The 24,503-nt window shown below is 35.5% G+C and overlaps 1 protein-coding gene across 1 annotated transcript in view; it reads left to right on the forward strand.

Moving 5' to 3' along the window:
- Window positions 1–24,503, forward strand: part of LOC116728522 (glucocorticoid receptor) — a 62,666-nt gene that overhangs the window by 32,739 nt on the left and 5,424 nt on the right. The window contains exons 3-7 of the mRNA XM_032576703.1: window positions 6,548–6,717; window positions 15,291–15,407; window positions 19,121–19,393; window positions 20,819–20,963; window positions 21,648–21,778. Of these exons, the coding sequence (XP_032432594.1) occupies window positions 6,548–6,717; window positions 15,291–15,407; window positions 19,121–19,393; window positions 20,819–20,963; window positions 21,648–21,778 (836 nt within the window). The remainder of the gene's footprint in view (window positions 1–6,547; window positions 6,718–15,290; window positions 15,408–19,120; window positions 19,394–20,818; window positions 20,964–21,647; window positions 21,779–24,503) is intronic.

Below are 24,503 nucleotides of genomic sequence, written 5' to 3' on the forward strand. Positions count from 1 at the left end.
ACCTGGTCTGTTGCTTTGTTTTAAACTGCATGCTACTTTAGTTTGCACTAAATTATGTTTTTATAAAGGAATTCAATACAAAATATGTTCAGTTTAGAGATAGTTTGGGACATAATCTTTTAAACAGGTTTCTTACCACCTTTAGCCCTGATCTAATAGAAGCAAATTAAAGTTATTTAGACTAAAATTTTTACAATAAAACTTGACACAAAATGGATGTCACAATAGTTTCCATTCAATGATTGGGACCAATAATTAATTCTGGACTATGTGCACACCATAAGTGGTCAACATGCAGCTTCTGTAAATTGGAATGTGGGGCACAAACGTATGCTTTCATTCAGTTAAATAATAAGCGCTGTCTTGATCTAAAACATGATCATAACAGAATGAACTAATCTGAGTGACTAAAGTTTTTTTAAACCATTGTGGCATCAAAGTGTGGATCCCACTAAACAAGTTCCAGACTAAAATAGAGTTGATGCTTTCATGCCGTTGTTTGTGTTTTTAGTTCTGATAGCTTCAGCATTAGAATGATATGTCACCAGACGACATCCATCTACAGATATAATACTACAGTTAAACTGCAGATCTGCATGTAAATCATCGAGAAAATTTAGAATGCAACAGAGGGAGGAAACGTTTACTGGCAGAGGCATTTTGGGTATCAAAATGACGTGTCAACGATCTGTCTCTCTGGGTGTGGGAAAATAAATGTGTATCTTAAACAAGTTACCAGCCCTAGTTTAGTACCAGAGGCACCACTGGGAAAACCCCCCACTATACACGAATAACAAGAACCATGTTTTGCAAAGATGTGCAGATGTGAGCAAACAAGAGAACACTTTTAATAAACACCAAATAATTTCAGCAAACAATATTATTTGCATAAAATCAATTAATGCATCTTTGCATCTTATGAGCAATTGAGATGGAAATATTGGTTCTAAATACATAAAACAAAGATTTTGATTTTATCTGTTTATTCAAATTATTTTTGGCTGTAAACATGAGCAGATATTCAAAACAGAATATATTCTGATGTAAAATTATACACAAATACTGAGATAAGTGACTTTTATCATTTTATCTGTCATATTATTTATTTGAGACCTTTTCTTTCTTACTTTATATTATTCACACATTTATTACACATACTTAAAACAGTATGTAAAGAACAGTTGTTGAAAATAAGACAAAAAAGCAATAGATAAACTTTTTTGCTATTGTCAGTCTTCAAAGCTGTAAAGGTTTTGTTTGAACCAATGCATTTCGCCTGCAGAATAGCTGTTATTTTTCTGCTGTGATGACTCCATGCTTTTTGTTTGAAGCAAAAATCTGAAGCTTTGATCTTGTTGTAAGGGGAAAAAAACTTGGCTTGCATTGGTTCCCACTGTAATAACTGCTATAGTAAATGATTCTCCAGTGACATAACAGGTCAGCCCAGTTCAGTGTCTTTCAATAGTTTCTACAGAAACTTCGTTTGTCACGGATTGCCATTGAGTTCAGTCTGACTTTTCAAACATATAATTATATAATTATCTAATCATATAAATTCTCTTTTGGAACATCTTTTTTTATTCAAATTGAATTTTAACAATGTTTTGAATTGGAGTTATTAACTAATAAATGACACTCTTAAGGCATTGTTTGACTTAAAAGGAGTCACAGCTGCAACACTTGTGGACACCATGCTCTCTATTTTAGTCTGATTGGAATGGCTTTGGGGCCAACAAAAGTAGAGTATAGTTATAACCAAGGGTGATGTGATATACTTGCATTCAAATAGCATTTCATTTCACTGGCATTTTTGGCTCACAAGTAAATGAGGTATTTCTGTCAGAGGGTTAGATTCTCAAAACTGGCGTTTGTGACTCGCAATTTGGGTGAAATGTTTGCTTCCCCTTTAAATGATGTAAGAGCCGATTTGTAGGAATAAATGGTCTTTTAGTGATTTTCAGTGACAGTGGTTTGTTAAGATAAAAAGATCGTCAAAGCTTACACAGACAATATTTAATTGTTATGGTAACAATTAAGTTTTTCAGCACACATAGTGAGCCCGTGTTCACACTGACAGAACAGTCAGTGTGAAAGAAATAAATGGTAACACAGTGTTGAGTCAGATGTTTGAGTTTTCAGGTCTCAAAGGAAGAAAAGGTAATTGCGCTGGAAAAACAATAAAACACAGCTGTCCTCTTTTGTTCCTGCAAAAAATCTATCACTGTGTGAGTGAGTGCACTTACTAGATTTTTCCATATGTTTTTTTTTTTTATTAGAAAATCACTTTGCAATTTTCCTGTTTATAAGTAAACATTGGCTAGGTGTCTGTGTATCACAGTTCGGGTTTGTGCAGCAGTTTTGCTGAGCTTTGGTGCACTACGGTTCCATTTCTAATGAGGTTTGAATCGGCTTTAAATAGTTCAGAGCCACAGTTGATGCCTCAGTGGTGAATGGAGTGTATGAACAAGACCTTTTATAAATGTTTCATTCAACACCGCCCTGTGGTTATTTTATGACCAGATTTTTAGTCACTAGACTGAAGCAAATAGAATTATGTAACTTCTCTATTTAGTCATCAAATGCATTTTAAAATTATAAAGCCAAAACTGGGGCATCATATTGAAACCAAACATAGCAAATTCAAAGTAATTTCCGCCACTTATTATGCTTGAATGGTTGGTGGTTTTATTTGATCTATTTAATTCATTCTAATGTTTTGCAGTTTCTCAGTACTCCAGAGGAAGCCCTCACGGATCAACAGCCACTCAATAATTAGGCTTCATAGCATCTTCAGTTTAATCCGACCAAAGTTGTCAATAATGAAACATGAGTACATCACAGTGTACTGCTACTGCCCCTCATAACAGAGGTTAAGAGGATGTTTTTTTCTATAAACATGATGATCCATTGTTACAACCAGCATGTTTCAGAAGGCAGCAGCTAAGATTCATGGTTTCTAAGCATTTACTGTGTACCATTAAAATGATTTAATTGAATGAGGCCACGCCGTACCGCAGAGGGTAGTTGCATGAATAAAAACATTTGTTATTCGCATCAGATGCACTGATTAACTAAAGCAAGTAAACTTCAATAAAATCAAAAGACTAAAATCAGTTATCTTGTTGCAATGCTGCATCTGGGGAACATTACACACATGGAGCATGTTTGCAGGCCAAATTTTCCATCTCCTCAGATTCCAATTCAATGAAGCATCCATTAAGCCAGTCCAGTCCATGAAGGTCCACAGATCCAAAGGCTCAGTAGAGCTTCGGTGTCAAAAATATCTGCCTTCCTTGTTTCAAAATTTTTTTATTTTATGCTATAGACATACATAAAGTAGTGCAATATTTTCTGAAACCTCTTTGGGTTTTTTTCCTTCTAGCTCTAGGTATGTAGAGATTGGCATGTTTTGCCTCATTTTCTTTACAGAACAGCTCTAGCTCATTGAGCTCAGATGAATAGCATCACTGAACAGCAAATTTCAGGTTTTGTACAAGATTAACCTGTACTGAAGCCGAATTGATCTCCTACTGGGTTTCACATTTCTTTGAATCTTTGAATTATTAATTAACGTCCCAATATTTTTTCTTCTGTTGTAAATGTGCCCTTACTGTACAGTCTCATTTATGTCTGTGTGAGTCTGTGTGTTTCCATGTTTCTGTCACTTTGCTGCTCAACCTAAAATCATCTATTCAGTGACGTTCTCTGACAAACCTCCAAGACCATCACAGAGCCACTGCATTTAATACTGGGATTAGATTACACACAGGTGGACTGTGTTTACTTCTGAAGCCAATTAGTTACTCTAGCTCATAGAGGGATCTGAGTAAAGGAAGCAAAGCAAAACACCACGTGCAAAAGCATACCTGACGTTTTTAGGGATTAGCAGCAATTTCTTGGTCCCCTAAATAAAACTGGGCCGATGTTTAACAAAAAACTGATATTTCTTTCCATCTTGTTGCCTTTTGTGTATTTTTCCTGGAGGGGAGAGGTTGGCTGTGTGTTTTTTTGTTTGGGCATGTGACACTGTGGTGTATTTACTTTAAACAGAGAAGCAGTGTCATAATGTAATAATGATATTATATATGGGTCCAAATCTTTAGATCAGTGCATCCCTTGTAAAAAAAACATGTATCATTTTTCTTCCATTTACACCCTATTTTAATATGGTCTGTCACACAACATCTCAGTAATGTGTAAAGAAGTTTGTGGTGAAACACTCTGAAGGGGTATGAAAACATAATTTTTTAAAAATTAAATAGGCATAAATTTGATTCATATCAATATTGGACGAGTTGTGATGTTGTGGCAGATTGTAGTTAGCGAAAATACGTGTTAAATTTGACCCAGATTCTTAATGAGACTGTTGGATACACTCCAGACAGAACAAACAGTTACAGGTTGTGGTTTTAAAAGTTTCAATATAGGCCGCATTTAGTCATTTATGTTCCTGTTCATACAGCTGTTTACGTGTGAGGGTGAGATTAAACCTAAACGCTATGTTCTGGGTTATTATGAACGTGAACCATTTCCTCTGCAGACCACTAAAATAAACAAACAACTCATCTATATTCCATATTTTTCTGGTTAAGGTACTTCTATCTTTCTGATGTTAGATCATGTCATCTGTAAACTAGAATTGTTTACTCCTGATGTTATTAGTGAGATGGTTCCACTTCCTCTTAGAGACTCTGTCAACAAGCTCCCTGCTCTCCCTTCCCCACTTTGTTTCTAATATTTGTAAAACAGTGTGTTTGACTGTCTTACTGGAGATTGACAAAATCTTAGCATTTGCATTTCTATTGCTTTGGAAGTTTGTGTCCTTACATCTGGTCTTCATGTGCCAGGAGAAATCTTTCCCACTGATACAACATGGACAAACATTTTTAACTGGATGCCTTCCAGGATCCACCATTTCTACTCTGTTTTGTTACAATCTAGTTTGCACAAGCAAATATCATCTTTCCAAAGGTTGTAAAATACATTGTGGTGGTTTGGAAAAGGATCAGAGTTCAATGTTTGAAAAAAGTAATCCGTGAACTGTTTTGTCAAGTTCAACCAAAAGCTTAAACGTATTTTATTCAGACTTTATGTAAAAACAGAAATTAGTTTATTATTGAGTAGTTAAGAAGAAAAAAATAGACATGTTTTTCAGAAACCTTTGTTTTTTATAATTAAAATCTGGTAGCACCTGCCAATCTGCGTCGCTATGGGGCTGGTTTGTCATTATATTCTTTCCATTTCCTGATGGTGGATTAAACTGGGCTCCATAAGATGTCCGAAGCTGGAAATAACCTGACCTGACCTTTAACTTAACGCTGCTTAAACTTATCCACAGCTTCATCCTTGCATCCCTGATGTGTTCCTTAGTCTTATTTTTTTCTCATGTTCTCTATAAATAAATTTCTTTCACACTAAAGCTGTGATTATATTGCAATGAAATTACATACAGGTGAAATCTGTTTGCAGCACATTTAGGGGTATCAGAGTAGAAGGGACTGAATACAAACTGCATGCCACTCTTTTCAGATTTTTTTTTAAACATTTTGAACGCCATGGCATTGTTTTCTACTTCACATGACTTGTGAAGTAGAAACTACTTTGCATCGGTACTCTATCATAGGATCCTAGTGAAAAACACTGAAGTATTTGCTTACAGTGTGACGAAACGCTCAAAAGTTCAACTTGTATCAATCCCTTCACTTGTTCCTATATTTGTACATATAGACCTACTTTTTTTTCGGAAACAAGCTTAGCAAAATGGTTGCTTCATAATTTTAATGTGCATTCTCTCCTGTGTGCTACAACACAATAGAGGAGAGTTTGTTTAATTCGGTCAAATTCTTGTCATAATCCTGCTGCTACAGTAGCTAAAATTCACTGTTTGTGGTGACTTAGGTTTTATGATGTGTGGTAGAAGTTATGGTAACTTCAATTATTAACAAAGATTATTACCAAAGAAATGACGACCGCAAGTGTGTACACAGCGAGATTTAACAAGGGTTTAATAGGCCTTATAATAAAATTGCAGGCATGACCTGAGATTTGGAGCTTAGCTTGTGAACAAAAACACTGTTGCTGGAGATAAGCTGCAGACTGTTTAGCTTATTTGCTTTCATATTAATGAAAACAGAAGCAGCAAGCTCATCAAAATAAGAACTCTATTAATTATGTCACATAATGAGTAATTTCTTTCTCCCCACCAAATAAAAAGGAAATAAAAAACATAATTGTGCTTCTAATTTTTTTTCATTTACTTCACCCTTTGTGACCAATATATGCTTTTGTTCCTAACATAATTTTTTTATCTTTGTCTTTTGAGAAAATAATTAAAATGATGCCTTTCTTTCTGTTTTTTCTTTGTAAGCCAGACCTATCAGAAGGACTTTCATGTCTCCTAGCAACAATACAACATGCCACTTTTTATGCCTGTAAATCAGGCTTCTGCAGGCTATAATTTTTCCTGAAAACTAGCATATTTTTATGCATAGCACACATTCTGAGTGTGTTTTTTTTAACCCCACCCTCTTCTCTGCTTTTCTTCCAGCTCATCAGCCAGAACAGGAGAGAACAGCAGCACTGCCGTGACAGGCCAGTCCAAGCCCGGTGGGCAAGCCCATAAGATCTGTCTGGTGTGCTCGGACGAGGCATCAGGATGCCATTACGGGGTGGTGACCTGTGGCAGCTGCAAAGTGTTCTTCAAAAGGGCCGTTGAAGGTTAGTCCTAGATACCTACCACACACTGATCACACTTCACTGATTTCTCTCAGACATGACTCACTTTTTGGAAACGGTTACGATTTTCCTCCGTCAAAGCACAAGTTGTCTTTTTCTGAAAATATGAGACTTTAACACCAAGCTATAGTAATTTATTATTTTGCATGTCCATTTGTTAAACATACAGCACATATTTGAAGGATTCGACTGTTAATAGTTTTATCACATCTACACGTTTTTTGTTTTTGCAAATGTCGTGTTAACTTAGGTAAGCTGGGAGGTAGATTGTTTTACTCCTGTTTATGGAATTTTGTTATTTAAAATTCTAGTTCTGGCCTCCTTTTTCTTTCCTGTTGTCGTTGCAGAGATACACAAGTCATTTTAAAAAATCATCAGAAATCTACTAATTAAAAGACAATTAAATAATCTAACCTATATTACCAAGTTTGACTAATGGGATTGTCTTGGGGTGGAACGGTTCACAAAATCTATATTCGGTTAATATCACTATGATCATGACTTCAATTCACCTTTTTGTATTTTGTTAATTCTACATGATTGTCAAACTACCCAGATTGCTGATCTATGTAGATTTAAAAATATCTTATGTCCTGTACTTTTGATTTTAAGGCTGGCTGTGATTTTTGAACACTAAATAATGAGATATCGTTAATTACAGAATGTTTTCTGATTTGGTAAAAGATTTAAAGAATGTTAAATTCATGCTATATTGCCCATTTTTAACACCAGTTGAGGTTCAACCCACTTCCTGCTATAGGCTCCACGTGGCGTAATTAACAACTTATCGACTATTTCTCATTAGGTTTTTTTTTTTTAAATGAAATTTGGACACTTAAATTGTGCCAAAGCAGAATATGTCACAGCAAATTTAGTATAAGCTAGATGAATGCCATAGGAATTTGCTAACATGAGCATCATATCCTGGTATGAGCAAACTGTGCTACTATAATAGCTAAATATACTGTGTATCTAAGCTTTGGCGCAAGGTTGCAGTTTTGCTCCACTTTAAGTGTTTGACAATGTGAAGGTTTATTAAATAGTTCAATTCACAAAGACAGAGAAGTTGAAGAATAATTTTTTATTGCTATGATGCAGCAAAAATAGGACAACTCAGGAGGAGGCAGGGCAGCATGATGATTAGAGGAGCAGATACTGTAGCACAAATGGGACACCAGAGATGGATTATCATTTAGTCTGACGGTGTAGATCCACTTCATTCTATTTGACATAGAGTTGCTGCTATTGTTTCCACTCAACGTGAGCCTGCAAACACATGTTGTTTTTTTATTTTTAGTTAATACGCTGACCTGTTTGGTACAGATTGAAAATGAAGCGTTCCATCCCCCGTATTATCCTACAGTAGACTAAATGGATTCTTATTCTGCTTGTCACAAGAACCTCTAATATCATCTTGTCGAGTTTTTATTTTTCTAGATGATCTTTGTTTTGCAGTCATGAAAATATATTGAGAACAAAAGGAATGCAGCTGACAGCCGATAAACATCTATTGGGTCTATTGCTTTTTTTTCTGGATTACTCTGTGTTCTTTCCTGTGCTTTTACTGTTTCTGTCTTTTTACAAGCTGTCCCTGTAGATGTGGTGTTACTTTCTGGATGTTTTGTTCCTCACAATTGATCATTGCTTGCACTCATCAACAATTGGCTTGCAAAGCCTTGGTGAATAATAAATAAGCTAGTCCCTTAATTCTTATTGATCCAATGCTGACGCAGTGCCCACTGCAAAGAGATGACCCTCACTAATCCTTTTCTCCCTGGTTAAGAGACCAGTGGCCTTGTCCTGCTTTCACTCTGTTTCAGTTGCTTCCTCTGTCTGCTTCCACTGTAACCGCAAACACCATTGCTGGTGAACAAACTTGCTTTCACAAATCATTGCTCCTTATTTTACATGTTTGTCTGGCTTCTGCAGGATCCAAGTATAAATGTTATTAATGCAAAAGATACTGAAAACTGGCACATGGGACATTGCTGTCACAAAACTGCTAAATGTGGTTCGTTTCAGATTTGTGGTTTAGATTTTTTTGTCATTAACAGTACTCAAGAACTCGAAGAGTAAAATATGTTTTCATGGTGCTTAAAAAGTAATAATAAATGCTGACACATTATTTCAAGTCATGTTTAAAAACACAAAGCAAAAACTGCCTGAGTCTCAAGGAAGTCAGAGACTCGGTCTGCCAGAGTACAACCCTTTCTTTGAATGAGTGTAAACTCAGAAGAGAACGTGCAATGTCTGAAAGTGTACCTATGTAGATCAGCCCTTATTATAAAATAAAATATAGTATAAAGTAGCTACAGGAACAGCTGAGTGAAAATGCACTTAAAGTAAACTGGTTCTTAAAATGGCTACTCCCTATTCATCCAGTAATTCTTCCAGAAGAATGAAGTAAAACGACTGCTACTTAATTACTGCAAAATTCCTCAGATGATTGCAAAACATGCCTCACAAAACACTCAGGGATGGGTCTGAATACCTAAAAAGCAATGGAAGGGTGGATCTGAAACCATACAGTCACTGAAAACTCTTAATTTAGTTTTATCTGTCAGAATGAAGCATCATGTCAAATCAATAGGGCACCTGACAAAATGTGTTGGTAAAATAAGATAAAATCATGTAGGCTTTTAACAGTTTACACCATAGCAAGAGTAAAAAATAATAAGAAAATGCAGAAAGATTCATTTATCATTTTCAATATTGTCACTAATTATAAAAAGTATAGCTGTTTCTGTGGAATTATTTTCCTAAATCCATATAGCTGTCCCTATATTTTTTCCAATATACGGAAAATAAATAAATAAGTTCTTAAGTTTTCTTAAATAAGTTTTATCATTCTGGTATAAACTATCTTCTCCCAAATGTGTAGCAAACGGCAAACAGAAATGGAGAGATAATAATTATTTTTCATTTCAAGATTTAAAGGTTCCAATTATTTGTGATTTAGAAAGTCTATAACAGTTTGATCATTAAAGTACAACATTTTGCACTTTAACAGGATTTGATATTTGAATATTTTTCTTTGTGTCTTCAAACATGAGCATTGAATAAGAGCCTATTTTTACAGTACTAGAACTTGCATGATTGTTTGTTCTTTTGCTTTGCCTGCTTTTATGATGTGCTGGTGTAACCACCGATGGGACAGAACTGAACTGTCGCTTTATTTTGAAAATAACTGCCAATAGTAGCACTGAGAAAGTTATGTGTGTCATTTTTGTTTTTCTCCCCCTTGTCTGTTCTCTGCTCATCATCTCTATGGTGAAGGATGGAGAGCACGGCAAAACACAGATGGTAAATAAATGCACTTTTAAACTGCATTAATAATAGTAATCATTGTAATTGTGATTATGATGAAAACTGTCACTTCTGATTCGCTCATGTCCCTGCATTTCTTCAGCACTAAATGTTAGCAGTCTGCCTACACATCCACACAAGCCTCTGCTGCCCACTGTCTCTGAATGCATGCAGATTTCTGACTTGATGATTCAAATGAGCGTTGGTTCCTTTTGAATGATTATTGTGCTTTTCGGTTTCATCTTGCCCTACTTCACCTCTTCTTCTTGATTAGCCTGTGATCTCAGAGTTGATGTTAGAACCACCCTCCATTTCTCTTAAACCTCTTCTGTTGACCCACTTCATCTCCGGAGTTCTGTCTCTGTGCTGCTCAGGTATTTAAAAAGGCTCATGTTGCAGAATGTAATGGTAGGACTTTTGAGATATTGCTCAAAAGGTTTCTGGGTCATTTTATTCCTATTTGGATTTGTTTATTTAGTTTTTAGTTATTTAATTGCTTATTCTTACTCAAGAATCAAAAATATGATATAATATGATGTTCTTGCAGTTACACAAAACTAAGTTATATGTCCCTAATTTTAAAAAAAACAAATACATTGTGGATTACATTTCATATTATTGTACCCATTCATATTTTCAAATTTGGTATCTCTGGACAGTGAGGGCATTTCTGGAATCTGGTCAGCAGATCGGAGTCGGATAAAACACTCAGCTGGCACATTTGACACCCCAGATGGTTGTTTACGTTGGTGACTGAGATGGCACTCTGTCACGTCAGTGAAATCTGCAGATGACAGTCTCGGTATCGTCATTTTGTGCTCGCAACACCGGCCCTTAACACTGATGACCAGTCTGAATTATTTTCAGAATTTCTCAGGTTGCAATTTGTTACAGTATAACTTGTTTTACGTGGTTACTATTATTTTTCCCTTGAAGTATCCCCCTGCAACTAATGGCAACCTTGTTAAAGATGTTTTAATTCACATAAATTCTTCCTTTGTTACAGTAGCATAATCACTCTACTGCAGTTCTTTCCAAGAGAGCTTTGGAATTTGTTGGAAAGTGTTCGCAATGTAAGACAAACTTGGGTCCTTGTCCAACCTTGTTTTGGGGAGTTTCTGGTTTTTGGTCAGAACATGTTAGTCTGTTAATAAAATTGGTTTCTTAACGCTTCCGAGTATTGCCAGCATTATCAGATCTTTGTCTCTGTCTGTGCACCTCGGAAGTAGGTGAAGCTGTGATAGAAATCATTTAACAGTAGTCCTTATGATTTTGGAAAATGGGATTCGGCTGCTATGATATTTGCATCTTAAGTAAAAAAGAAAAATCACAGCATTACTGTTATCACAGCAATGTAAAACTAATTTTACGTATCACAAACAAGTTTTTTTATATAACACAGAAAAGCTACAATTATTTACTTACTTAATAAAAATAAACTTTTTATTATTACATTTAAAATAATGTTATATACATGAAGAGTATGTGTGGAAAGTTTGGAGGTTTTGAAATCATGATTTTCTTTGGTATTTCTTAAAACCAGAAACCAACTCATGACTTCTGTGGGTATGAACAACTCAAGACTAGATTAGATTACTAGACAAAAGTTATCAACAAAGTAAAAAATCTGCTTTGCTATATACAAATGTATAAAGTTTTGTTCTATCTGGTGCCCAGACTGCACTTCATATCAGCCGCCATCACTGCAGGTGGAAGCATCATTAAGCTGAGCTAATCATTGGCTTGCTGTCCCAGATTCAGTGTTTACTGATGATCAGGAGATCCAGGCTGCAGCGCTACTAGAGTTGGTATTCAGACAGAATGTCTTAACACGTCATTTAAAGGAAATTACTCTAGCTGTGACTCATCTTGGTAAAGCCAAGTACTGTTGAGCTTTATTTGCACATTGTGTGCACAACCTATCATAAATGATCAGTGATTGCAAATGTAGATGCATAAAGGGTTTGCATGTCCTGGATTCCTTCCAAATAGTGTGCATGTATGATGCCCATACCCATTAAACACAAATAGTAATGGGATTGGTCCTACAATGAGTAACAGTTTGACTTTGACTCCGCCTGGATTGCGGCTGTCCAGGTATCACAGAGTTAAGCAATCGTGGAGTTCCTTAAAGAAATTTCTTTTAAAGAAAGACTGGAAATATAATCTAAAAACAAGGAGCTAACACCTAAAATATAGCATTTAAAATCAATGATTCCCCTTGTTTTCCTCCACTTTTTCATATTGCAAACATTTTAACTCTCTGTACGGCCACAACTGTCTTACAGATTAAGCTCCAGTTTTTAGAGACTCAAGACTTGCTACATTAGGTATTTAAAAGGAAAATAACCTTAAGGTGTTGTGTGGTTAACCCAGTTTAAACCTGTGCTCACCAGTTCATTAACCATGTTGTGGCCAGATGTCGTTGCATCCTGTTTTTGTGTTTTCTGTGCTGGCAGGTGAAGAAAATGCATTTCCTTCATGTCAAGGACTTTCTCATGTTTCACAAATAAATTACACATGTTCACTTACTATAAAATCTAATTGTCAAACTACAAATGTTGTTAAAAGGTTTAACATCGATATGCTGTGAAGGCTGAAAACCAAAGTCAAATTAATTCTTTATGCAGACAGACTTGGCCAGTAAAGTTGATTCTGGTTAAGTTTTACCAGCAACACCTTAGTCTTATCTTTTCACCTCTAGATTCCAACTATGCAGAAAGTATTCACATCCTCTTATAAACCACCATGAACATTAAAGAATGCAATTTGGTTCAAGACATTGCATCTAGCCCTGAATATTTCAAAGATCTGCAGTGAGACTGTTATTAATAGACCAGTCATTGTGGTCCCAAAGGGCTTTTTGTTCAGGCAATGCATGACTTTGAATGCAGCCTTGTTTCTGTGCAGATGACGTCTCCTGCAGTCATGCTCAAACGTCTCAGTATGAAGCAACACTACTCCTGCACTAGCTATATTATCCTTAATGGTAACTTTGAATATATGAGGAGGGGGTATTCAGTTGCTTCACGTTGCATTGCAGAAGCTTTTCATATCTACCCTACACTGAAAAAGGATAACTGCATAAGTCTCTTTATTGCTGTTTGGAATGAGCTAGTAAGATTTCATTTACACATTTAGTTGTAGCACTGACCTGTTAGCATAAATTCTTATTAAAAACATCAAAGTAATAATTTCTAGCCACAGAATCAACACGACTTGCACACTGGCCTTGGAGTTGAACAAAAAGACATATTCCAAATAAGACTGTACATAGATTTATTTTGTTATGTCTCCATCAGACATTTTTTCTTTTATTTTTGAGAATGTAAAAACAAAGTCTTATAAAAGAACAAAGTTTAATACGGCACACCCCAAACTTAAGACTTGAGTCAACAAGACTAAATAAATGATGTACTGCAGTGCAATCTCACCATGAAAAACTTATGAAAAGGGAAATGCTTTGAGTGCATTTATTCTGTGAACCACAAAACAATCCACATTATGAAATAATTGTCTTAATAAATAAGATGATCTATGCAGGACTTATGGGACCTTATAGAGTAAATGTAGCTTAAAACTTAAAGCAATCACAGCGTGTAGGAACTTTTAATGAGTAAGTAATGATTTTTTGTTTCTGCCAGTATAGCATCCAGCATAATGCAGAAGTCAAATGCTCTTATCCACTTCTCAAAGACATTGGCGTTAAGGCAGATGTGTGTTGAAGCAACTTGTCGAAAGTTGCCCCCAGCAACTGTTAGAGCAGTTATTAAACGTTTGAAATCAACTGACAATCAAGGTTGCATGAGGACCAAAGTTTATGACTACACTAAAGCAGAAAAAGAAAGAAATCTCCACATTTCCCTTTTGTAATCGGTGCAAATAATTGCAAGGGATTTTAACTGGAACAGGTGAGTCTAAGATCGTAAGATTAGCATTTAAAAAATGAGGAATATGAGGAACGAACCTGATGCCCTCTGCTAAGTACAATAGAGGATCAGTGATGATGTGGCCCTGATTCTCTTCGAAAGCAAAGATGCATAACATCATGATAAGTTTTTAAATACAAGAGATTTTAAATATGATCATTGCTGTGAACTTTTGTTTTTGTCCTGAGGTTTATTTCTTTATATATTTCATAATGTCACACAAGTAAATAAAATGCATCCATGTGTGTGGTTCCATTTAACTCAAAAGGTTTGAGTTAATCAGTCCCAGGTTTACAAACAATGACATTGTTATCTCATCGTTCTCAAATTAGATTAAGGGATTATAATGTTGTTTTTCAACTGAAAGATTTGAAAAAACTAAACAGTTCTCTTCATTCTTCCAATATTACAAATATATATATATATAATTGTGATAATCCTAACTGACCTGAAAGTGAGTGAAAAGGTTGTTATTTTTATATAATGTATGTATATCTGGATTCAACTGTATGCGCTGCATTGTCTCAGCAGCTTGCCTGCAGCTCATTGTTGGTTTGGTGACTCATAAAGTCCAGCAATTATATTTTTTTTGGGTGAATGTGGCAGTTGGAATGCCGTTGGACGAGTCTCATAACGAAACTTTAACAGATGAGCGTAGCATGGCTCTGTGGTGCTGGACGTCCTTATTTTTGATCCTGGTAGAGAGGAGATTTCAGTTACTTCATGAAACATACCTCAACGTTCGCCCCAGGAAATATACAGCAAAGGTTTTATGAGCTGGCTGTGTTTGCAAAGCATCAAATCAAAAAGGATATTAAGCGGTGATAATAATGTGGTGTAGAAATATTCCCCAGATGGGCTTTACTTTATTGCACAAGCACAAAGGAAATCTACTGAATTTCTTCCCTCTGGTCACACATCTATCACTGCCTCCCTTTTCTTATTAACTTACTTCTAATCAAAGACTCTGTTATGTTTTCTTTTTTCTCCCACGTCTGTAGTGGTTATGGCACAATGCTTGTGTAGAATAAACAGTTGTTAAGAGGTAAATCATCCATGATCTGCCAAATCAAACAGATCAAAATGTGTTTTTATTCTTGAACACAACCATTGTGCCTGGTGGTAGAAACACAGACTTGAGAGGGTGACGCTGTCAACACTACTGGGATGCCACAAGTTTGTGAGGGTTTGCTGTAAAATCAACAGGTGGCGAATGTGGTTCTGCAGGCTGCTCAGGCTAATCCTCCTCAAACCGTCTTAGCCGGCTAATTTGTCTCTCCCTTATCCCCTCTCCTCTTCCTCCTCCGTTTGTCTGTACAGGTCAGCACAACTATCTGTGCGCGGGAAGAAATGACTGCATCATTGATAAGATCCGCAGGAAGAACTGTCCAGCATGCCGCTTCAGGAAATGTCTCCAGGCCGGAATGAACCTGGAAGGTAAATACTGTGACAAGTGAATGAATAAGGTCTGCTCTGGTGTTACACTGTAACTCAGCTTTTTCAGGGAGAGGAATTCCTGGGTAAAAAAGGAAGCAAATAAGCTTGTTAGGACTGAATGCATTGGCTCACTTAAATGTTGGCATGGCCATGCAAATCCTGAGTAAAATGGAAAGCCAAGGGATTAGAGGAAGAACGGTCTCCCTCCACCTACACCTTCCACACCCACTTTGTTACGCCAGAGGGGTTATATTCCAGGAAGAGATGATTAATTTGCACACTAAAGACCTCAAGGGAAAAAGGAAACTCAATATAAAGTAGCTTGCAAACATATCCATAAACCTTCTTAGATTAAAAGTGTTGTAAGCCCAAGTACAGTATACACTCCCTTGTGATACTTTGCATAACTGCCTTTCACTGCAGTTAAAGAAAAAAAAAAGATCAGTTGAAAAAATAGATTTGTTGAAAACTTTGCACCCAACATCTTCTGCTTTGGAAGAAGTGTGAATTGGTTTTGTAAAACATTCTGTGGTTTTTGGGTTGCTGAAAAACAGACTTTAGAGCATATTCAGAAATTACTAACTCTTTGAAAAACCCAAGAAACGTCCCAAAGCATGTCAGGAAAAGTTTTTATATGTTGGTTTGCAATAATTGAGCAAAAATATTTCAGTTAAGAACTTTCCCAGAATAACTTTTACGTCATTGTTAATATTGATTTAAAAACAAGCCTTGGAAGCAAAAGAAAATAACAGTGTAGCACTTCTTCAGAATAAGTCTATTTGCTACTGTGTTCAGAATCCAACCTTAATATAACTTTATATTGAGTCAGTTTTTGCTCAAAGTCTGTAACAAAATATTGAATTTTCTTTTAAGGTTTGTCAAAGTTTGAATAGGTGCAGAAAATGAAAAGTTTTTTTCTTAAAAGATAAAAATCTATATTTCTGTCATTAAATTGCTGAAACAGCCGGTCTTTGTTTTCATATTGCATGTATATAAAAATGATAAAAACAGTGGAGCTTGTGATCACTTGGCAGCAGCTCTTTTTGTTTTGACTGCCAAAGAATCGGCGCTGAACCTGAAAAACTGGTGTTACCAATGCGACATGCTCATTCATGGCCACAATAATGAACCCCTTCTCTCAGGAACAGCTTTTAGAAATGCAGCAATCACACGACAATGAGATCAGATTTTACCTTGAGTGGCTCTGTTCCACGTCAAATTGTAAAAAAAATCTGTTTATTTTTCATTTAAATCCAACACAACTGAGAACTCCCAGAATTTTTGGTTGTACATCTCCTACTGCTCATGCATATTTTAAGTTTAAATAAAATCAGATACAGGCTTAGTGGCGTAACTCTGTGCTTTAATGCCTTATTTTTGTAGCTGTCAGGTCTCATGTCAGATCTTGACATGGGATTTTATGTCTTATAGTCTACAGGAACAACAACAACAACAAAAAAGAACTATAAAATGGAAAGTTTAGATTTGATCAATTTATATTAAGACTAAAACAATAAAAATATTGAGCTTTACCACTTGTTGTAAATCAATTTTACAGACTGAAAATTAGAAAGCTACACTCTGTGACTTTTTATAGGACCAAAGCACTTTTAAGGAAAATACATCTTTTAAAGAAATGTTAATTATTGTTGTTGCTTTCTTAAGTTTTGAATTTGGGTCATTTTTATTGTGTTTTGATCGTTAGAGCTGTTTCCAGTGAAACAACTCGATCACTGTTAAAATATCTACTTTTAATTCTGAGGAGTCTTAATGCAAACGTTAATAAGAAAATAAAATCAGGAAAATATTGAATTTGATAGCAATATTTGTAGGAACTCTATGGTTACCATGAACTTAGGCATTAAAAAAAAACATTGGATCTGGGAGTCATCAGGTTTAACACAGCAGCTGCTTTAATTGCATTGAAGTTGGATGTTATTTAAGCATATGCTTCGTTTCTTTTAGCGTATTAAATTGCTGTTGGTATACTTTGTACAAGCTGGTGCTCAGCAAGACAGACAGGAAGACAGAAAGTGGGATTTGATGGACGTCAGTGCATCAACAGACAGGCTTTGTGTTGAAAGGCTTACTGTTGCCATAGAAACGCCAGGGGAGGAAATTAAAAAAAGGTACAGTGTAGGAAAAGCTTGCTATTTCTTTTTTCCGGTGTTAACCTCTCCACATCTGATATGTTTGTCACATTTAGTCACAGAAAATGGCACCCAGATAATGTACAGAGCGTGGGCAAAAACTAGTGCAGTAATGGAGAGGAAGTTAGAAATGGCAAAACCAGGATCTTAGAGTTTTGTTAATGTTTTTAACAGTGCATAGCTTAAGGGTTAGAAAGTAGCGATAGTGCCGTTCCTGACCCGATATGCTCTTCCTTCTTATTTTTAAATAAATAAATCTGCATTAATCTGAAGCCAGAGGCTGAAAAAGGGCTAAGTCAGTGTTTAATCAATTAGCTCAGGCTAAGCAGAGATTTAAATATAGGATTTATTCAAGATTTTATCCCATTTTATAATATAATGATTTATTTGTGAATTACTTACAAGATGTCCACTGAATTTTCTCCTACATTAATCACTCTGAAGAATAAACAGTAACTCATTTGATTGTAATATTAGCATGGCCATGCTCAAAATATTCATTGCCATGCTAAAACTGCAGCAGCACCCAAGTATTAACAATAAATTATTAATTTATTAACAGGTCTTTAAAGCACTTGGCTACTGAGGATTTGACTCGGGGCACTAAAACTTAAAGTACGGCCTTCAAGGACTGCAGTTGCTTCTGTGCAGCTCATAGAGGCTCATAGGCCAGAAGGGATAAATAGTCCTGACAGTTAGTTCTGAGAAGCTGATTTTAACCGTTTGTATTCAGGATCTTGTTCTTTCGGTCATAATCCATATCATATGACCATAGGGGAGTGTTAAATGTAGACTGAGTGGTAAATCAGTTAATCTCTGGGCCAGAGCAGCATCAGCAGTTTAGTTCTTCACCTGGTTGCTGTGGATATAAATAGAAAAGAAATATTTATTTTTCTCTTTATTGACAACTTTCTTGTTCTCATTCTGCATTATGTTTTCATTAGTTTCTCTGGTAATTTATGCTTAACATTCTCCATTTTGCTATATATTCCCCAACAGAGCAGAACAACATATTTATCAAGTTAAATTCTTGTCTAATGGAAAAGTGGAATTAGTATTGAAGTTTAAACAGACAAAATGCTCAATAGTACAGTAAAAGTTTTAAATGGGAACGTAAACCTTAGCTAGACTCAGCTGTGAGAACCTCTGTGTTTCTCTAAAACAAGATGATGTTGAGCAGTGTGATGCAGGTAAGACACTGATTGCTGATGATGAATCCACAGAACCCCAATCATATTTACATTTATATTATTTTCAAAAGTAAACCATTGGTTGAAACAATTATGAGCTAATCATGCATTCTGAAACAATTTTGTCATTTGTCATGATTAATTTATCAATAGAAAAAAATCAAGAAATGTAAATTCACCATTTTGATGTAAAATATAAAAATGTATTACATGTTTTTATTGGAATTTGCTCTGTTTATTTTTTGCATTTCTCTGTTTTTCACATAAAATTCATACTTCTAACAATAATAATTTTGTAGTAGATACAAAAGCATAATATGTTAGTGAAATGAATTCAATTTAAAAAAAAATTTTCACAACTTTGTCCCCTCAGCAAGGAAAAACAAGAAGCTTAACAAGATTAAAGTGCAAACGCCGACCAGGCCCTCGGAACCTGCCAGCAGCCTGCCCATGCCCATCATACCCAGAAGCATGCCGCAGCTCGTGCCCACCATGCTGTCCGTCCTGAAGGCCATCGAGCCTGAGATCATCTATTCGGGCTACGACAGCACGCTGCCGGACACGTCATCTCGTCTCATGAGCACCCTCAACAGACTGGGAGGCCAGCAGGTCATCTCTGCCGTCAAATGGGCCAAGTCGCTGCCAGGTAGCGAAATCTTCCTCATCCCTTACGTTTGGTTTTGATGTGTACTTATGTCAGTAGTTGGTTAACCTTTTAAAGGACTCTCCAAATGTCGAGGCTGCTTGTATCTGATTAAATACAGAAGGCATGTCGTGGTTGAGCTACTTTAATTGGTTAAATTGTAAGTAGAGGAATAGTTTTTATGCCTCTACCCTGCAGTAGAGACAGGTGCTCAGCTACCATGTGATAAAATGTGTGGTCTCCAGCAGCTGAATGGAAGCGTAAAGTAATCGTGGCTCATAAAAGAACAATTATTGTCAGAACTCAGCTAACTCAGAGTACTTTGATAATGAAAGATTTTTGCCCAGGTTAATTCCTCTTTAAATTAACATAAATGGGATGTTTTAAAGCTTTGTTTTTGGTGTTGGAGACCACAATGAGGACTTCATGAATTCATGAAGACCTCTGGTTTTATGTATGTCACATAAAACCAGAAAAAAATACATTCTACTAGAAAAATTCAACAATGAACATTGCTTTCAGTATGAAGTATGTATTACAGCTTGATAAATGAGAATTTTCCAAATATAGCACCATCAAAATGCAACAGTCTCTGTCTGGCTCCCTACCTTTACAAAGCCAGCAATCTTATAATGTATGCAGGAATATTTATTTCTTAGTATGTAAAAAAGAATATACAGCTTGATAAACATACATATAAACTCTCATAAAAATTCTAAATTTTACACAAGTGTTTAACTGCGTAAACTGCAGACAACATCCTGAAACGGCTCCAAACCACATTACCCACAATACCACCATCCTAAAGGGGAAGACTGGTTTGTTGGGGTTGACAAGCCAGTTGCTATGTGGGGTTGCTATAACTGCATTTGAGGAAATGCAGTTATTGCAGTTCACTCCACAAATGTATGCAATTTAGTTTCAGTTTATTCTGTTGACTGCTAATTTTCTAAAATATTAAATATTGTTTATTAAGGCCATGATTGGAACTTTTTTTGTTTTATTAGTTTCAAAATAATTTTCACCATCACTGTATACTTACTTGTAAGTGACTGTGCATTTATGTTTATCAAAACATAAATGCAAATTATTTTAAAAATGATTTTAAAATGTTACAAATATTTGTCTTTTGGTCTTGAACAAGGTGTCTGTTTTCCATAGTTACCTACTGCATGTCAAGCTGGTGTGTAGTGCCTTTAACATACAGGATGCCATTATTCTAACATAATCTTAACCTTTATTTATTTTAAAGAGAACAATATTTATTTCAACCAAACCTTATGGAAAAGTTGCAATCTAAACCCTCCAAAAAATAAAGGCAGATATTCTAAAAGAAAATTAAAATGTTGAATTTTATTTTAGGATCCACTTTATCTGCGTGTCATTTTCGTGCCTTTATATTTGACAGAGTTTATGTGTCCCTCTCAGGCTTCCGTAACCTGCACCTTGATGATCAGATGACGTTGCTGCAGTGCTCCTGGCTTTTCCTCATGTCCTTCAGCCTCGGCTGGAGGTCCTATGAGCAGTGTAACGGCAGAATGCTCTGTTTTGCTCCAGATCTCGTCATAAATGAGTGCGTACCAGATATCTGAATACTTTTAAGTCTTTTATCAGAAACACATCATCAGATAGATTTATTAATCCTATTATCTGTTGCAGGATTGAAAAATCTGATGTTCAGACACTCAGACAAGAAAATTGATTAATGTTTCATCATCTAGTTGTGTAAAGCTGGTAGAGACATTTCTCATAATCACTGCAGCTGTTATTGCAACAAAAGGTGGTTAAATACATGCCCCTATGTAATTTTACAAAAAATCGTTAATTTTATAAAAAAGATTCAAAATCCATGTGTCATTTTCGTTCTCCTGAACAACGATGTTTTGAAATGTTTTGTAAGGGATTGTACTTGATGAGCATCTGAACACTCATAGCTGCTTTTCTTTTGCTCCAAAAGAACATCACTTTCTATTAAGATTTAAAATGTACTGAGCAGTAAAATAACAAGCTTTAGTTGAATGAGTCATAGCCAGTGCCATTTCAATTGTTGAAGATAAAATTATTGTGTTGTATTTAAGACTGAAAGTATGATTTAAAAATTCATATTTTCTTCTTTGTTTTTTTTTTTTATAAATTTTTTTTTGCAGTATTGTAGCATGTTTCATTATAAGGAAAATAATTACAGAATCAAAAAATGGATGTTGAGTCAAACTAAAACTTCTTCCATCTGTTTGTTCTGCACCCTGTCCTGCTCCAGAGAGCGCATGAAGCTGCCTTTAATGGGTGAACAGTGTGAGCAGATGCTGAAGATTTGCAATGAGTTTGTCCGACTGCAGGTGTCTTATGATGAGTATCTCTGCATGAAGGTCCTGCTACTGCTGAGTACAGGTAATAAAACACCTCTATTAGCACGCTATAAAAAAGTTTTAACAGAATGTTTTTTGACTTGACTGCTTAATGATGTTCTATTGTGAAAAATTCTAATTAAATATAAAAATTAAGGGAAAGATTATATGAATAAAGATTCCTTATTTTTTAACACTCAAACTAATTATAGTGATGTGTTAAAACTCATTATCTATAGGGCTTTACAGAGTGTTTTCCAGCAAACTTGATTACCAAATGAGACTAATAAAGAAAATATAGATATGGGAAGATGAGTCTTTACAGATTGCTTTGCCTAAGCTTATTACTGGAAAGTTTAGTAGAAGGAAAAAGTGCAGAAGCAACAGGGAATAACCTTGAGAATATTAGGATGAATCCCACTGGTGAATCTGGGGGGGAGGGTCATGAAATATTCTTAATTGTTTTCTTGTGTATTTCTGAGAAACTACATTTTGATATTCTGGCAATAATCTGACAAAAAAAGGTCAATTTGTTATAATTGGTGTCAGTAAATCTTAAATCTGGGCAGTTTTCTTATTTTCAGAAATCGGTGATTGCTTAGTTTAATCATGATTTTTTTATCTCCTTGTTGAAAGTACTGAAGGGAGTTTGACAGATTCTTGTACTTTTTTCCCTTTGGCTGTTCAATTCAAGGTTTCTTGTATTTTTATTTTTTCAAAATAGGCAGAAAATGCAGCTTTGCTTTTATTTTATACATCAAGGTCATAAAATTATTTCATAAGAATCTTTATAATAATATTTAATTTTTTCTTACATGATCTTTGACAATGCTAAATGTTGAAATCAGCGTTTTTTGGGGGCAACATTTTGTCATTAGTTTTTCAAAAGCAATTTCCTGACAGAAACCTAATTTCCTTGTTTTGACTTGAAGAATACAGGTGGTCAAGATGGAGGTAATTTTGTTTCTTTCCTGAGGAGTTGATTTACATGCTGCTTTCTGACTTATGTAATTGTCAGAAATTGCCAAAATAATGAGAGGAAACTCATTACAAGAAAGTCTCATTTCCCAGATTTGAATGTTTCATTTTTGGTGGCTGACCAGCGATTTATTCATGTAGTCTTAATCATGTCTGAATGGATTTGAGTTGTTTTTTAAACTGTTATAAATTAGAAGAGTGGCCTTAACTACACTAGAGGAAAATGTAAATGCTTTTCAGCCTTTTTATTGTACAGAAAATGTTAAAAGAATTGGACACACAGTCTCTTCTGGTTATTCTTACACTATTAAACATCAAGACAGTTCTCTTTCCCTTTCCTTTGCAAACTGTGAATTGCAGAGGAATAGACTGTTCTTTCTAGCTGTTTCTTTGACATTCAGGGAAAAGTGTGCTCTTCAGAGAGATTACATTTCCATAGTGAGCACAGGTTGCATTTTTGTGCCTAAGAGCTATTTCCATCTGTTCCCCACAGTGAAGGAGAAACTATCAGGTCAGGACAGCTTTGGTAAGAGCTGATTAAATAACTCGAGAGGACATTTATCAAAACTGAAGCAACCCATGAAGCAGTTTTTGTTTTATCAGCTCCAGTCAGAGAAGCATTTTAGCTCTACAAAACTATTGAACTCTTACACTTTCTGTAATATTACAAGTACAGTTTTGAATATATTAGAATTTGATGTTGTAGACCAAAGTAATCCATATTCATATAGTGGAAGGCAAATGGTAAATATGTTTTCTGAGATACTTTCTAAAAAGTGTGGTGTGCATTTGTATTCAGCCTTCCTGAGTCATGCAGAGGTGCTCACTTTACTAATCTTCCATGGACAGATTTAAGGAGTTTGTGCCTAATAGCTGCCGTAGCAACAGATTCTCCTACCTGAGTTGTGGATCTCTGTAGCTCCTCCAGAGCTACGATGGGCCTCTGGCTGCTTTTTGTATTTATATTCTCCATGCCCTGCCGGTTGTGAGTGGCTATATAATGTGTTTGTGTTTTGCAAAGTTGCTTTATAACCTAATCCTCACATCGCCACCTTTCTGATCTGTTTCTTGGTCTTCATGCTGCTGATTAATCACAAATGATCAGATATATTCTATTCACCAGATAACGGATGTTTGAAGGCTTTTACTCGATACTTTATCTAAGAGAACTGAGTATAAATGCATGCCACACCTTTAAGATTTTATTTAGGGGAAAATACTTTTCTTTCCACTTCATAATTATGAACTTTTTTGGGGTCTATTATATGAAATTCCAATAAAGTGCACTAAAGTTTGTGCTTTTAATATGACAAAATATAAAAAGTTGCAGATATAGCACAAGATGCCAATATATCAAGATGATTCTGCAAAAGGGCATTGTAGCCTTTTCCAACTCCACATGAAGTTCTGTAAAATATTATAAATGAACAAATTTTGTTGAAAGATACAAAATGATTTGAAGTACAGGCAGAAAAAATGCCTCTCTGTGTCAGAGATAAAAGTCCTGATAGCGTCTGCTAATATGTGTGATTATGTAAATCATCCTGCATTTCACTCTGTCCATAATCTCTGTAGGTGACTGTGGCTTTTTTTGACTCTTTGCAGACTGACAGGGAATTCATTGATTTATTTGTTATATTAAACAGTTTGCCTTCGCTAGGAAACAAAACAGGGTGTTGGAGTAAATTTTAAAGGGCAATCTTTATATATTTTTCCCTTTGCAGTTTAAAGTCGACAAAGTTGGTTGGTTGTCAAGATGTCAACATAATTGCACTTTTAACAAAAGGTGT

Source organism: Xiphophorus hellerii, chromosome 11 (genome assembly GCF_003331165.1).
Source record: "Xiphophorus hellerii strain 12219 chromosome 11, Xiphophorus_hellerii-4.1, whole genome shotgun sequence".
Classification (NCBI taxonomy): domain Eukaryota; kingdom Metazoa; phylum Chordata; class Actinopteri; order Cyprinodontiformes; family Poeciliidae; genus Xiphophorus; species Xiphophorus hellerii.